The sequence below is a fragment of the Ursus arctos genome, unplaced genomic scaffold, assembly GCF_023065955.2.
Source record: "Ursus arctos isolate Adak ecotype North America unplaced genomic scaffold, UrsArc2.0 scaffold_1, whole genome shotgun sequence".
Taxonomy (NCBI): domain Eukaryota; kingdom Metazoa; phylum Chordata; class Mammalia; order Carnivora; family Ursidae; genus Ursus; species Ursus arctos.
In genome coordinates, this window is record NW_026622763.1 from 41,394,083 (window position 1) to 41,409,632 (window position 15,550).

Consider the following 15,550-nt stretch of genomic DNA (forward strand, 5'->3'; position numbering starts at 1 on the left):
TCTTCGTGACAAAAAAGTGTTCTGTGACCTCTAAGGTCTCTCATTTGCAGGTATAAAATTCTTTGATACGGTCAACCTCAAAGAAATAGTATAGAACACCTGGATGTTTTATTTACGTGCATACTCTATCATCTCTTACACATTATCTACACGTATCCATCCATTCATCCATTCACGTGTCTGGCTTCCCAAGTTATCAATGGCTAACATGTTGTCTTTATGATGAGGTACACTGTGTTATTTCTTCTCATTTGTTCTAAAATTACTTTTTTTCAAGAGCTCTCTCATTCTGCTTCCAGGATTTTATAAACCCATTTTGCTCCCTTGGTCCCCTCACTCGCTCACCCACCCACCCACGCACCCACGGCATATGCCGGCATCTGTCTACTCCCGAGAACCTGTGTGAGACAAAGAGCCCTAAAAGGTTCCTACCGTTGCCCTCACACAAGGCACGAGCTCCTGCGACTCACTTTAAGAGATGGTCTCTAGGAGACCTGCGGTATGGACAATCAGTTCTGAATCATTCCTTCCCTTATTCCGCAAGCCCCGCACATCTCTCCACTTATCTCTCAACACTTTCCAACCGTGAAGGGTTTGTATGACGATAGTATGTCCGATTTTGCATGACTATATTTTATTTACACCTTTTCTATGTCGTGTTGAGTATTTTTGGAATTTTGGTTTCTAGGGCACAGGCTCTCATCGGAGAAGAGTGTAGGATAGGTAGGGATTTTCAGCGCAGGGGCGTGGTGAACAATTCAGCCAGAGAGGGCTCAGAATCCTCTCCCTCACTTAACTGGGGCAGCCTTGCTAATTTTTAACACACTGATCTACCGCGTAAGATTCTTTTCTGCAGGGGGCGGGGTGGGAGGAAAGGTGGGGTAAAGCCATAAAACCACTTGCCGACTGTGATTTCTCTCTCAGTCTGCAACAAATGTTTGAGATCAGCTTCCTGTTTTATGCCTGCAAGAGTTCATTTTTCTTTATAAAACTGAAAGATTTTTTTTTCTGTGTCCCTGCTTTCTCAAATCATTTACAAATATGTGAAATAACACTAACCTTGGCAACTAAATCTAAACACTGCAGTCTACAGTTTGACGCTCTCTAGTTTAATTCATTTAAAATATTTATGGAGTACCTCTCCACATAAAGCACTGCTTTATTCCCTGTCCCAAGGCAGAACTGTCTTCATGTGCCATGTTGCTTAAACAGGGGCTTAGACATTGGCCACAATAGCTCCTTTAAATTTAGGAGCTTTGAAGAAGACACAAATACAATGAACCACTTCAAGTCTCGATTAAAGGAAATGGCTGGCTTCTAAGGCGAGGCCTTACCATACGGTTCATTGACATTCTTTGCCTTTCTCAGAGGGTGCTAAGCCAAAGCCAACGCCACTCCTTGAAAAACTGGGGTCTAATTAATGAGGAGATTTGCCTTCTCTGCCTATTCCTGTCAACCTTATTTCAATTCATGGGGTCAGTAGTTAGACTCAAAGTCAGCTGACTCCATTCTTCCCCTTTCCTAGAAATCACATGCCCATTGTTAAGATGCTGGATCATTAAAAGTCAGCGCCGCGGAGCACAAGCGCGGCCTCCTGGAGACGCCTCCTCTTCCAGCTCATGGAGCTGGATGAGCTCATCCTAATTACATGGAAAACTGAAGGTCAGTGCATCAAATTAGTGCAGCAGCATATTTCAAAGGGGCGTATGACCTCCCCTCCCTATTACAATTTGGTCAGTGGAAATGGTTCTCTCCTCCCCGCTGCCAATATTGTCAACAGGCATTCAGCACAGAACAATTGGGAGTATTGAAACATGTAATTAAGTACTGCTTAAAACTACTCTATTCTAATTAATAGAGCCAATTTGCACAATATGTAATCTTTTCAGTTCTTTAGTACAGTCCAATGGTCTTCAGTAAGCAGCTCTAATCTCCTCAGGCTCAGGAAAGAAAAGCTATTTTCTAACTCTACTTCCCTTTTAAAGTAGGGGCTACACGCCAACCAGTATCCTGCACGTTAGCTCCACTGGCGTCAGATCTGCAATTCTGGCAAACTGCTAGCTGCTGTAGGGTTTCCAGCCAGAACTCGACTAGGGACAACGTAAAGGACTATGCTGACATTGTGCAAGACAGGAACTGGGGGACCTAGAAGGCCTGGTTCTTAATAACATGGAGGGAGTCGTTTTGAAACCAAAGATCAGGTTTACAAGTCCATCATTTTCCTCAAACTGGGATGTAGTGAATTAGCAACCAAGGGACTATACCTTTGCATTTGTTTGTCGTCTTATCCAAAATTGCCTTCGTGGAGACTATTTTCCCGTATCTAAAAGATAAAAAGAAAAAAAAAACCAGGAGAAGTTAAAAATCAAGGACCCCTTAGTAACGTCTAAGTCCAGAGAACACACATATTTTTCAAGCATCTGCAAACTTTCAAGTACAAAATGTCCTATACTTAGGGGACAGAAAATGAGAATTCTAAACTAAAAAAAAGGGGGACTGGCCAGGTCTCCTATTTGAATCTTTGGATTACAGTCTGATGTGGACCTTTGAGGAATCAGGTACTTACCTGACAGTCTTGAGACCCAAAAAAAAAAAAAGGTTGGGGAGATGAGCTCCATAAAAAGCTACTTCTAGGAACTGTATATGAATTTAGAGCCAAATGTAAGGCTATAAAATTTACCTAACACTTTGATAACTATTTATATTTATAAAAATATATAAAAATATATAACTAATATACTATTAACACCTCTTTCAACTCAGTAATACTAGCTACACATATATATGTGAAATGACATGAACAATCAAGAATATAAAACCATGAACCAGGGATTAAGCATTAATTCTAGGAGGGTTTGCATAAATGTGTTCGAATTCCTTAAGGTACAACAGACGTTGCGAGGAGAAGGAACAAAATCCAGAATATTAAGCTTTAATGCACGGCCCCTGAAAATGAAGTGCCAGTGTAGCTTAAATACGCGTCCTAATCCTACACCCTTTCCTAGTGACCACACCCCAAGCTAAAGCACTGCTGCCTACGTTTGTCTTCAAAAAACTAAGGAAAAAAACCTTTGAAAAATAATTCTTAAAAATTATTGGGACTTTGAGAAATGCATATAACTTACTTCACATATCTGTAAACTGTGTCCTCATTTCTACACGGTCAATTCCCCAATTTTACTTTCCTGTGAATTACTTTTAAAATTTCACGTTTTCTTCTCTAATACTACTTTCTCATGATTGATCTTGAGGACGAAGAAGTCTTAAAAAGCTTAGGAAATGAAGCATCTGTGTAGCATTTTAGAGCATTTTTGAATACTGTGGGTTTCTAGTTTATGCACTGAACAAGCTGAAATATATTTATCTAGAAGAAACAAATGGCTTGAACCACCTCTTTTCCCCCGTTAATTTTCACTCTGTGTAATCACGTAATCAAATGATTGCTAACCAGTCATGAAAGTAAAGATAATTTAAGGTTGAAATGACAATTACATCCAAGAGGCATAATGCTGCACAAACACCTTCAATTCCCTGTAGAGATTCTGAGTATTTACAACATTAACACAGGTCACCATGCTTACCAAAAAAGGGTAATAATTTAAAAAAACCTGAAAACCAGAGAAAATAAGTGGTTTAAAGACCACCTTTTCAGCAACCGTTTCTCTACTAGGTTACTTACATGCTGGATTATTTATCAGCACTCTCTCCTTTGCAAAAGTTTGGCTGGAAAAGCTTTTAGACTGCATTCCAGTCTCATACCTTTCCAAAGGCACGAAGAAAGTTAGTATGACTCCAATTTAGGATAAGGGGATTGAGAGTCACAGAGATTAAGAGACTTTGCTTGAGGTCACAGAGTTCAGGGTCTTTTATAAACCAAAGAGAAGAAAGGAAATTTAGAGAAGATCAGGGGTGGCCTTCTACCCTTCTGGTCCTGCTCACCACACCAACAATGGGAGGGAAAGGGAGATGCGGGAAGCAGGAAAAGAGAAAAGACTCCTGATAGCACCAGCACTCAATCCATGCTGTGCTCTCTGCGGGTTTCTTTTCTCTTTGGTCTCTTTGCTACGGTGACATTACTCTTCACACTGCCACATCCATGTACCCTACACCTCCTGTGCTCTGAACTTGCTCCCCAGATCTCATCCCACTTTTCTGGGCACTCTTTCCATGCTGCTTCGCCCATTCAGCCTCCTACTATCCCTCCTCAGCCAAGTACTCTCATCTCAACCCTTCCTTTTCCTAGGAAATTCCTCCAAAGCTATGGTGTTATTTAAAGCATCTTTTCTGATGGTGCCTGTTTCTCCTTCCTGAGTTGTTGTTGTTGTTTTAAAAGATGTTATTTACTTATTTATTTACTTGAGAGAGTGGGGGGGGGGGGGGAGAGGGAGAAGCAGGGTCCCTGTTGAGCAGGAAACCCAACGTGGGGCTCTATCCCATGACCCTGGGATCATGACCTGAGCCAAAGGCAGATGCTTAACAACTGAGCCAGCCTGGCGCCCCCTGAGTTGGTTTGTCTGTTATTCCCCCCAAACTTTAGTTTTTGTCTCTTTCTCTTTCAACTTAAATATCTTAGTATGTTAAGATACTGAAATATCTCATTCAATGTTACCTCATGCCCACTATTTTCTAAATCCCATCCCCAAAGAACCCCAAACACATCTTCACTGTCTTTTTTCATTCGGTAGCAGTGTCCCACTCCTGATCTCCCACCAGGGACACCATCGACTCAGCCATTCCTGAGTCCAGGCAGTCAGGGACTCTTCTGAGTTGTCTCTGACATGGTTCTAATAGTCACCCTTTCCCCTCACTGTGCCGAGACCCGAGCAAAAAATACACAGTAGTTCTTGCCCTGCCTCCAGCTTCTGCTGCTTCCAACCTTGTCTGCTGCTTTAATGTACCTTAAACATCACTTTAAACGTGTCTCTCTCTCATCCCATCATTATCCCATTCTACCCATGTTTGAACTTGAAGAACCTGTTCAAACATTATCTCTTCCATGGAACCATCTATAATCTCCTCACCCAAATCCATTGTGATTTTATAAGAAACCAAAAAAGGGATTACATTTGCTCAGTTCCTACTTACGTTCTAGGCACTGTGCCAGGGACTTTGTATGCAGGATCTTATTTAATTAACTTTGCAACAGTCTTAGGAGGTAGGTGCTATTATTCACATTTTTGCAAACGGGAAAATGAAAGCTCGTATAAATTTTAAGCCTAAAGTCTCTCCTAAAACCCCAAAGCTTAAACAAATTTTGTTTAAATTCTCACTGCAATTTATACATGAAATAATTGTGAGAAACAATGTTTCCTTTATACACTGAGGGTTTGAAAGGGAAGGAACCAAGTGGGAGACCTCTTCTTATCAAGGTAGGGAGTAGACTTACTCTCACGCCAAAGTAAAGCTTTTGTTTGTGTTAAACACAAGAAATAAACATGTGGCTCATGGCTGAAAGAGGGAAGAGGGGCGGTGTGTGGGAGAAAAGAGATTTCTGAAATTTATCAGTTTTACTTTCTATTGTGGTTTTCACCGTGATTTGTGGGTTAAGCCTGAAAGACTGACTTCTCAGAAAGGTACTGTCTGTGGAGCTAATCCATACCGGCCTCCCTGGCCTCCAGGGGGTCAGGAGACTGCTTATATGGAATTATCTGAAGGGTACTGAAGGGGTTACCTATCGTAAACTATCTTCTTTCTTGGGCTGTCCACTCAGTTACACCTCCCACAGTGCCAGAGGTATCTTACGCAAATAACTGAACTGGGAGATGTCACACTTTCAATCCCTCAGGCCCTGGCTAAGGTAGCTTCTCAGTGGGTGATGCAGTCACCATGTGTGGGAACCGAGTGCAGAACAAGTAGTTCTGATGACGTGAGAAAGGATCTAGAACACGGGCATGACCGTCTATCAAATGGTGCCTCAAGGAACAGGAAAAGGCACAGTGGGCTTCAGAGCAGGCACCCTTTCCTGCTACTGGTTCTTTGCGGTAAGATTTAATGTGGGGCAAGGGGTGCGGGGGGGGGGTTACAGATGATTCACATTTAGCCTGATTCTATTGTTGATCACCAGTGCCCACAAGAGTATCAGACATCTGAGTAAAAATTCATAAAGCAACCAGATATTCACCAGCCCTCATTCCAACAGGCAGTTCAATTTGTTTTACAAAATCATTCAGTAACAGGAACGTGTTTGGGAGAAACAGGCCTCTTGACAGAATTCACACTCGGACAACACCAAAGAGAAGCAAGCAAGCCATAGAATTTTACGGGGAAAAATGTGAATAGGAAGATTCTTGGGATTTTCACCAGCTTCAAAGTAACAAGGCTCAGACCCTAACCCCGGCTACCGGCTACCCAGAATATACTATTCTTTGCTAAGAGCAGATAATCCACTCCAGAGGAAGCAAAAGGATAAAGAGTAATTAAGAGATGTGACTACAGAATCATTAGAATTTCAAAGGGAGAGGATAACAAGTGAAGTCTCACATTTAAACCTATTGGCCCAAGTGAACCTGGATGATAAAACCTTCTGCTTAAAATCTACCAGAATTTCTTCTGTTTATATCACAGCTTTAGTCATTTCTTTCCCATTTCCATTTAGATTTCCTTCATCTGCTGAAATATAAAATCAAAGTAAATTTTAGTCTGTCCTTAGTAAATAAAACTTAATTTTCTTCTCTGGCCTCTTCACATAGTCCCTCCTAAACTCTACCTTTTTATTAATTTACCTTAATTACAAAAGAAATGCACATTTGTAATTAGAAGACACAGAAAAGTAAGTTGAAATATTTTTTTAAAGATTTTTATTTATTTATTTGAGAGAGAGTGAGAGAGAGAATGAATAGGGAGGGGCAGAAGGAGAGGGAGAAGCAGGCTCCCCGCTGAGCACAGAGAGCCTGATGTGGGGCTCGATCCCAGGACCCCGGGATCATGACCTGAGCCGAAGGCAGACACTTAACCAACTGAGCCACCTAGGTGCCCCAAAGTAAGTTGAAATAGTAAAATCACCTGAAATCCTGGATATGAATGTTAGGACACATTGGTTCCTATCCTCAGACTTTGTCCAGTGTGCATATACACAAGGAACACACACGTGTACGACCTGTGTATGTACACACACACATACACACACACGTGCATGCACACAAACACCCTGTACTAGGGAACTTGCAGCTTTGGAACATTCCCAGTTACAAGCCCAGGCTCTGGAAAGTGAAGTCCAATCCACCCACCAACAGATGGCGACAATGGTTGGTAAGTTACTTTAACATTGGCCATTCCAGTTGTAAATTCCTTTAAGGCACCATGGAGAAATCTGCAGTGCTGCTGTTAGTTTTGAAAGATTTTATGAACATTATTAAACCTGAAAAAGCAATGAGTGTGTGAAAAACAACAGTAAGAAGAAGTATATACTTAAAATGTAAACAAAAAAAGCGATTTTCCGTTTGACAAAGAGTGGGATATTGCCCCTGTCTGCAGGATGACTGGTGGTGTTTTAATAGCTGAGCTGCCTATGCAGGACAACTGGGGCTCATGTGTCCTTTGAGCTTCTGTGCCTATGCAGAGGGCCATCATCAGCAAGGGGGGACAGGGAACTGAAATGACTTCTGGGTAGATGACTAGCAGTTCAGCGTCGATACTGGACAAGACGACCTAGAATATATGCAGGAGAATAGTAAAAGGAATAGCTTCCATCTCCACAGCTCTTACTTTACACCAGGCGCTATTTGAAGTGATTTAAGTCAATTATTTTAATCTTCACAGCCACCTCTGGAGGAGGTAAGGTATTATCCCCACTTTGCAGATGTGAAACCGGGGAGCAGAGTCTGGGACCTAGTCAAGAGGCACAGACAGAAAGTGGCAAAAATGGGAGACGGGAAGTTTGATTTGGACAACCATGCTGACAGCTGCAGAAACCAGTCACCAACCACAGAGTTCCACAGGCTCAAATCAACTCCTTGAATCTGCACAGTTCTAAACGACTGAGGGGGTGAGGGCAGCCTCTAACTGCCAAGGTCTCCAGGACAGATGCTGAGAACATTCCGAAGGGAGTTCCCGAACTTTCTGGGTGGAGACAACATGGTTCTATTTGGAATAAGGTGCCCAAGAGAGCATATATATTAGTGGGGAGGAGGCACAACTGGTTTAAAGCTTAAAAGGAGCAACTCAGGTATCTATTGGGTGGGAATGGATTTGGGGACTATACGCCCAAACTCCTCTTGTTATCTTGGACCTGTTAGGGGGAAAGAAAAAACATGTATGCACAAACACACCCACACAGACATGATACTGTGCATGTCATTTTCCACCTTGCTCTTTTCGCTGCTTTATTTTGCAGCGGCCCCCCAGGAAAAGACGATTCCCTAAACTTTGCTTGAGCTCTCCCAACAAGGGGGTGAACAGGGGAAGGAAAGGAAAGTCTCAAATTACACTCATTTTGCTAATAAAAAAAGTAGTAGTCACTTGTCCATGTTATTCTCAATCTTCACTACCTTGAATAATTCACCCGGGTCGGTTTTCTTCATTTACTTGGTATAGAAAGTGGTCAACATTTAAAGATGAGACACAAGACGTGACATTTTAAAATCAGGTAATCAATACCAAACAAATTTTGTAAGACTTTACCTTGTTAGCCCTGAAGATTTTAAATGTTTCTGTAAGATTCTGCTAAGATACACAAATATTAAAGGTATAGAAAGTTATTCCACTTTTTATTTCAGCTGTTTTGGCTTAACTCTGAACATTCGTTAGCAGTCCATCCCTCCCACTTGTGTGGTACAGCTGGGGGTGCCCTTGTGGATACATGATTTCTGGTACATGGGGCAGAACGGAAAGCTTCATCTAATGCAGCTGAAATTGGAGCCAGGGTTTGAAGGAGGTAAAGTGCTTGGCAGGAAAAACTGCTACAGCCCTAAAGGTCAGGAACAAACCTGGTGTGGAAGGTGAATGGAACACGGGAAAGACAAGGACAGCTGAGAAAGAGATCAGACCAAGAAATCAACCCACAAATATTTACAGCATGTCTCTGGCATGCCCTTCACCATACAAGGCCTACAAAAATATACATGATGTCATTCTTGTCATCAAATGGGGGGAGGGAGATAATCTTTGGGGGAATGTAAGGAATTTTTAGTATTAAAAAATAAGAATACTGAGGTCTTATCTGATGAATGTGAAATAAAGGAGGCATAACCATAGGATGAAGGTCAAGTTGACCAGGAAAGACTCTGGGGAAAGCAGAAATTCAGGTGAGCTACAGAGGACAATAAACAGAAGAACCTGTCTAATTAGCAACCTGTGTTGGGGGAGTCAAGGTAGGGAAGTTTGAAAAGGTCCGATAGGGCCCTGAGTTCCAGGAAAAGGAGTCAAGAAACAGCATGTGGCTGGAGGTTTTGTAACTGCACAGTGATATGATGAAAGCAAGAGTTTAGTAAGATTAATGAAAATCTCATGGCTAGGATTAGCAGACAGAGGTGTGCCACATTTTATTTTAGTGTTATTTATTTATTTTTTTGCTCTTGGTACTCAAGCAACAACAGTCAAGGTCAAGAAATTAAAATGGAGGGATGAAGACAGCGAGGAGATGACTGGAAGGTTTTACAGGACAGAAAAGTTTGAGGACAGAGGACTTCTCTGAACAAGCCTTAAATGCTTAACTTGACATCTGAGGAGAAGAATCCACGGAGTGGGTGCTATGGAAAGCCAGTGGCTTACCTCTGTGAACGCACAGAAGATGGAGAAAAGGAGCCACCACCGCGCCCTCTCCTGCACTGCCCTGGAAAGGACATTGAGTTTCAGCCCCAGTCCCAGACCTAGAGCCTGAGGATGAGAGATGATTCAGCAGAAGCTCAGACCTGCCTCAAGGAGTCTCTCCCTCCACCGGGCTGGTTCTCCCACAGCACATGAGCTGAGGGAGGATAACCGACAGGAGCTTTGGACAAAGTATCACATTTTTCAAGAGAAAAGAGATGCATCTACATATCTGATTTTTCGCCATGCTGGAATTTTAAGATAAACACACCCCTTCGGACTACAAATAAAATTGGTGACTCGCACCCAGATTTTGAGATTTGTATCCTCTTCTGACTCCGCTTAGAGCCGTGCCTGCCAATCTCCTTTTCAACCTTCCTGGGCGGCTTACCTGATTTATTACAATTGCTACAAAAGTAACAACTGATGCTACTTATTGCATATATGGCTTGAACTAAATAATTCATAGAGAATGAACATTAAAACTACCTCATTAGAAGCGGCTAAAATGCATTTTTGCCAAATTCGATGAAAACATTACACCTCTCTCCTAAATCAAAAGCACACTAGGAAGCCTGTGACTTATCACGCAGATCTGCTCTTACAGTTTAGTATCAAGTCTACTATGATCGGCAATCAAGGTAAAGTAGCTTTACAGTATTTTATGGTCTTTTAAGAGCACACAGCACACAAAGAGTCATTTACATTATCTTACGACAATGTTTGTGCCCCAAGTCACTGCACCAGAGCACTCAGGGGTGCAGTCACGGGCGGCCAGACCCAGATGAGTGCTCCCAAGTACTAACACGTCAGAGGAAGATAATACTCGCTGAAAATGGAACCCAGAATTTTGCAAGTAACAGGCAGATTTTCTATCATAAAAAAGAATCCCTCAAAGTCTCGACTGCTGATTAATGGCTAACCTTTAAAACAAAGGCACCTTGATTACAGAAAGTAGTCTTTATTTCTGAATTGAATTTATGAACTGACAAGGATAGAACATTTAAAAAATTTTCTTCTTCTCCCACCAAAACCCGTAGTATATTTGCTTTGCTTTGACAACTCGCCTTCATGCTTACACAGCGCTTCACTTCACTGTATCATAAGGAAGACAACGTTATAGGAGAAAGAAGACAGAGCTGCAGCAAGAGAGGCCTATGCTCAAGTGCTCCTGTGGCCAATGACCAGCTCTGCGACTCTGGGGAGCTGTCTGGCCTCAGTATCCCCGCTCATACAGCGATATGGTAACACCTAAGCTCACAGGACCACTGGTGAGGGGCTGGCACAGTGTTAGACCCAGAATAGACACTCAGTAACTACCACGTGTTATCCTTTCCTCCCCACCCCCTCCACATAATGGCACTTCTAATTCTCAATATTTGAGAGCACTCAGCTAGACTACCTCCTTACGTTGATTTCGACATGGTCCTAAGGTTGCAAAGTATTGAGAAAACCATTTTTATGGTTACTTTTCAGCATGGTTATTTTTCAGCATGGTTATTTGCATAATGAAACCACTCCATATATATTGGCTGAATAAACGAAATATAAACATGTAACAAGAATTTTTTTCCCCTTGAAGTGTTGGTGTGGGGAATGGAGGGAGGTTGGCAGTAGTAGGGAGAAGGGAAATACTACATTTTGCCTTGGAAAATGAACATGGCCTTGTATTTTATCCCAATTTAGCTTATAAAAACACCAAGGAGGGAACCAAGGTAATTTAACAGTTTAACATGGAAGTAAAAATTAATACGAGAAAGAAAACTGTAAAATGTTAAGGGGGGGACCCAAAAACCTAAGAGTTTTTGTTCCTAGACTGTTTTTCAGGTATCTCTAAATTGGTTGCTCTTTTTAAAAGAAATCAAAATAGAAATCTTTTAGACACACACACTATGTTAAAAAGAACAATGTCAGAGTCTATAGAAACTGAGTGCATTAAACTCCAACACTGAAAACCATTAATGACTGCTTCATTCAAAACAAGAACAGCGTGACAGAGAGTAAAAGTAAACATGTTCTCTGAAGCAAAACAGAGTTATCTGAAACTATTAAAACAGAGTGTGCAAATTACCTAGAAATTTCTTTTGATTCTGACACAAGCAAAAAAGGCAAGAGTCAAATTGGACATTTCCTACAATGAACACTAATGTTGGCTTTGATCCAAAACACAGCACCAGTGTATTGATTTCCAAATGCAGTCAGTCCATCCTTTTTGAAAGTAATAACTCCTGACTGCCCCATGACCTTGAAAAGCCAGTCTGAAGAACAGACTGAAAAGGAAAATGATATCTATTTTACTCATTTTAGCTCTAAGAAATCTGGGGATACAATATAAGTGCATCACTAGCTTAAAAAAAAAAATACACTTAAGACAGTATGAGCAAGAGAATGCTAACATAGCCTGCCAGCACAGTTGATATTTCTAAACTTAGATATTTCATTCAAGGGTCACTTGTGACTGCGGTTGCGGCTCTGAGAGTGGATCTGATGGAAAAGGCACGATGGTTTCTCCCACACTGGTTTTCCTACTGGTTTGCCTCTGAATAAGACTCTTCTTAGACTCTGCTGATGAAGTTAGCAATCATTCCAGAGACACAGTAGCTCGGCTCTAAAAGTTTATAATCTTAAAATTTAAGAAAATCAGAGAGGAATCATCAGTCTGTGAAAGAATGGAACTAAAGAGAACTTCAGTGTCAGTCTCACAAAATTACCATATCCCAAATGAAGGTAATATACCTCACTCACAGGACAGCTGGAATTCACTGCATTTTCCAGATGATATTCTTTCTCATTCTCCTTTGCAAGTAAGGGGGCTGTGAATGAAGACTGGGACTATTTACATGACTTAGTAAGAATTTTCCAGTCTTGGTTGCTTTGAGAAATCTCGCACAATAGGAGAGGTGCTAATGGAAAGGGAAAATGTAATTCAGATTCTCTAAAAGAACAAAAAACTAGACTTAAGAAATGAAGGCCCGTGCTGATCTGAAGCAAAATTCCCGAGTGGATTAGTAAACAGAAGGTTAGAGAGACTTGTGACAAGAACAAGTACCAGAGTAAAGACCTCACGAGCAAGGCATGCACATTCAAGCTTTGTTCTTTTTCTTTTTTTGGGGGGGGGGGGTTGCTAAGGAAGACAGGGCTACTTGGGAATGCTACAAAGTATATTTTGATTTGAGCTAAATAAAAATCATTATTTGCTCATGGGCTAGATGAGGATATCCGGGAAGAGAAATTCGATTTGGATGAGTGGGTAACTGGTTAAACAAGCGTCTGAGCTGACGTTGGTCAGTGATCACAGCATGGAGCAAAGGCTCTAGAGTTGGGCCACAAACCTCTGATCCTGGCAGCCCTTTTTCAGTACTTATACGCTTGCATAAATCAGGTGACTGATAGCAGACATATTACACCCATACATGTTCCAAAGCTGGAGGGCGGGGGGAAATGGTGGATGTAAGACGTCAAAATTAATACTATGACATCATTCAATAGGCTAGAATGAATTCTTGGCCAAAGCCAACACTATAATATTTAACAGGGAAAAATAAGTCATATATAAATTCCAAGGGGGGGGGATCAACCTATAAAGTTAGGTAAAGCTTCAGCTTATTCACATGAAAATACCTGGGTTTTCTGATTAGGAACAAGTTCAAGTTCTCTGAATAAAACAGACCTAGGTTGCACTAAGAAAAATATATGATCTGCTCATAGTAAGAAATTATGCCGTGGGGCCTCTTTGTTTGCCATTCCCCAACACCCACCATTAAGGGTTGGTGTCCCCCAAAAGATGTCCAAGTCCTAAGCTCCAGTACCTGTGAATGTGACCTTATCTGGACATTGGGTCTTTGCCGATATAATTAAGTCAAGAGGAGATCATTATTAGGGCAGGCCTTCAGCCAATGTGACAGCTGTCTTTATAAGAGGGAAATCTGGATACAAAACCACAGAGAATGCTGTATGATGACGTGAGGGACACAGCTACAAGCCAGAAACTCTAAGGATTGGTGGCGAACCCCCCCGAAGCCAGGGAGAGGCAAGGAGGGGTCCTCCCCTACAGGTTTCAGAGGGAGCATGGCTCTGCTGACACCTTAATTTTGGACTTCTAGCCTCTAAAACTGTGAAACAATAATTTTGTTAGTATCACTCACCCAGGGGTGGGGGTGGGGGACGGGCGCCTGCACGGCTCAGTCAGTTGAGCACCCAGCTCTCAGTTTCGGCCGGGGGCATGATCTCGGGGTTGTGGGACTGAGCCCCTGCATTGGGCTCCGCGCTCAGCAGGGAGTCTGCTTGAGATTCTCCCTCTGCCCCCCCCAGCTTGTGCGCTCTCTCTCTCAAATAAAGAAATTAAAAGGAAAAAAAAGGCCACCCAGCTTGAAGTACTTTGTAACAGCAGCCCAACCAGCTCCTTCAACTCCAGCTTGCCTACCCCTATACACGGCCCAGTGCTGGCCCTGCTCCATCGTAAGTTCCTGACCTTTAAGATACTCCTTCGCCTGGGAAATTCGGTGTCATTCTGCAAGACTCTCCAGCAGCAAGCCTTTCCGAGCGTCCCCACCAAGCTGAGCCCCGCGTCTGCACTAGGTCGGCTCCGCGCGGCCGTCAGCACACCGCTGCACCACCCGCACGGCTGCGTCCCCATCCAAGGCGCACCTCTGGACTGCTTTCCTTTGCCCATCGGGCCCCAGAATTGTCAACAGCGAAGATTCAGAAGAACGCAGCAGAGGAATAAATAAATGAATAGCAGTAATCTGCTTACACTGAGTGCTTTCTCCACTGAACACATTTGCTCGAAACATCTCCTTTTACCTAGTCTGAGCACTTCCAGAAGAGAGTGCGAGCACTGCAGACGAGCATCCAGAAATCACACCCTCCAAGGCAGGACTAGTCAGGGCCTTACAGATGCTTACCTGGAAAAGGAAACTAGATATAAAGACGGCCTCTCTAAAAATGCACACAGAGAGCCTGCCACCACTAGGTGTTTAAGCAGAGCCAGGGGACAGCCTGGGTCAGGGATGCTGCGGCGAGCAAGGATTTCAGCAAAACCGACCTAGGAAGACATGATCGCCAGCAGGAAATAGGAAAACTAAGTGCGGTGAGTTTTTGCAAAAGCTTAATTTATTCTAAGATTATGTACTGCTCACACTTTTAGTTTTAAAATGGACTTTCTTTTTATGAAATAGTAGTGAGAAGTGGAGGTTGTTTCAATTTGTGTCCTTTTTGACAAAATACAATCTCAACCCTAAGATCTCTAACCCTAATTATTTTTGTTTAGTATACTGGTCCTTAAAATCCCTAAATCTGGGGAACCACTAAAACGTGGTAGGTTGGTGAGCGGGAGGTTAGTACCCTTGCTTTGAAAAGAGGACCAGTCTGGATGACTAATAAGATTAATGTCCATAAGGGGCGCCTGGGTGGCTCAGGCAGTTAAGCATCCGCCATGGGCTTGGGTCACGATCCTGGGATCTTGAGATCAAGCCCTCTGTGGGGCTCCCTGCTCAGCGGAGGTCTGCTTCTCCCTCTCCCTCTGCCCCCCCACTCGAATTGACCAGGCCCCCAGTAAAAATATACCTGAGGAAAAAATGAGGCAACAGGGAGAAAGGCTGTGGTTAGCTTCCCTCCCTCCAGTTCTCTCCAGGATTCAGCTAAGTGGGTGCCATGAGCAGCATGATGCCTCCCTGTACTTCCTGGGCAATCCTGCTGAATCAGCAGGGCACGACCCGCAGCCCCCCCCCCCCCCCCCCGACTTCCTGCTCTGTTCAGGGCTTGACCTTGAATGCTGAAACAGTGAAGGTAAACCAGGTCCTGAATG

The 15,550-nt window shown here is 42.8% G+C and overlaps 1 protein-coding gene across 13 annotated transcripts in view; it reads right to left on the reverse strand.

Annotated features, from left to right (window-relative positions):
- Nucleotides 1-15,550, reverse strand: part of RBMS1 (RNA binding motif single stranded interacting protein 1) — a 207,941-nt gene that overhangs the window by 41,092 nt on the left and 151,299 nt on the right. For all 13 annotated transcript variants that reach the window (XM_026492693.4, XM_048214365.2, XM_044381535.3 and 10 more), the window contains exon 3: nt 2,265-2,323. In XM_026492693.4, coding sequence (XP_026348478.1) covers nt 2,265-2,323 — 59 coding nt within the window. The remainder of the gene's footprint in view (nt 1-2,264; nt 2,324-15,550) is intronic.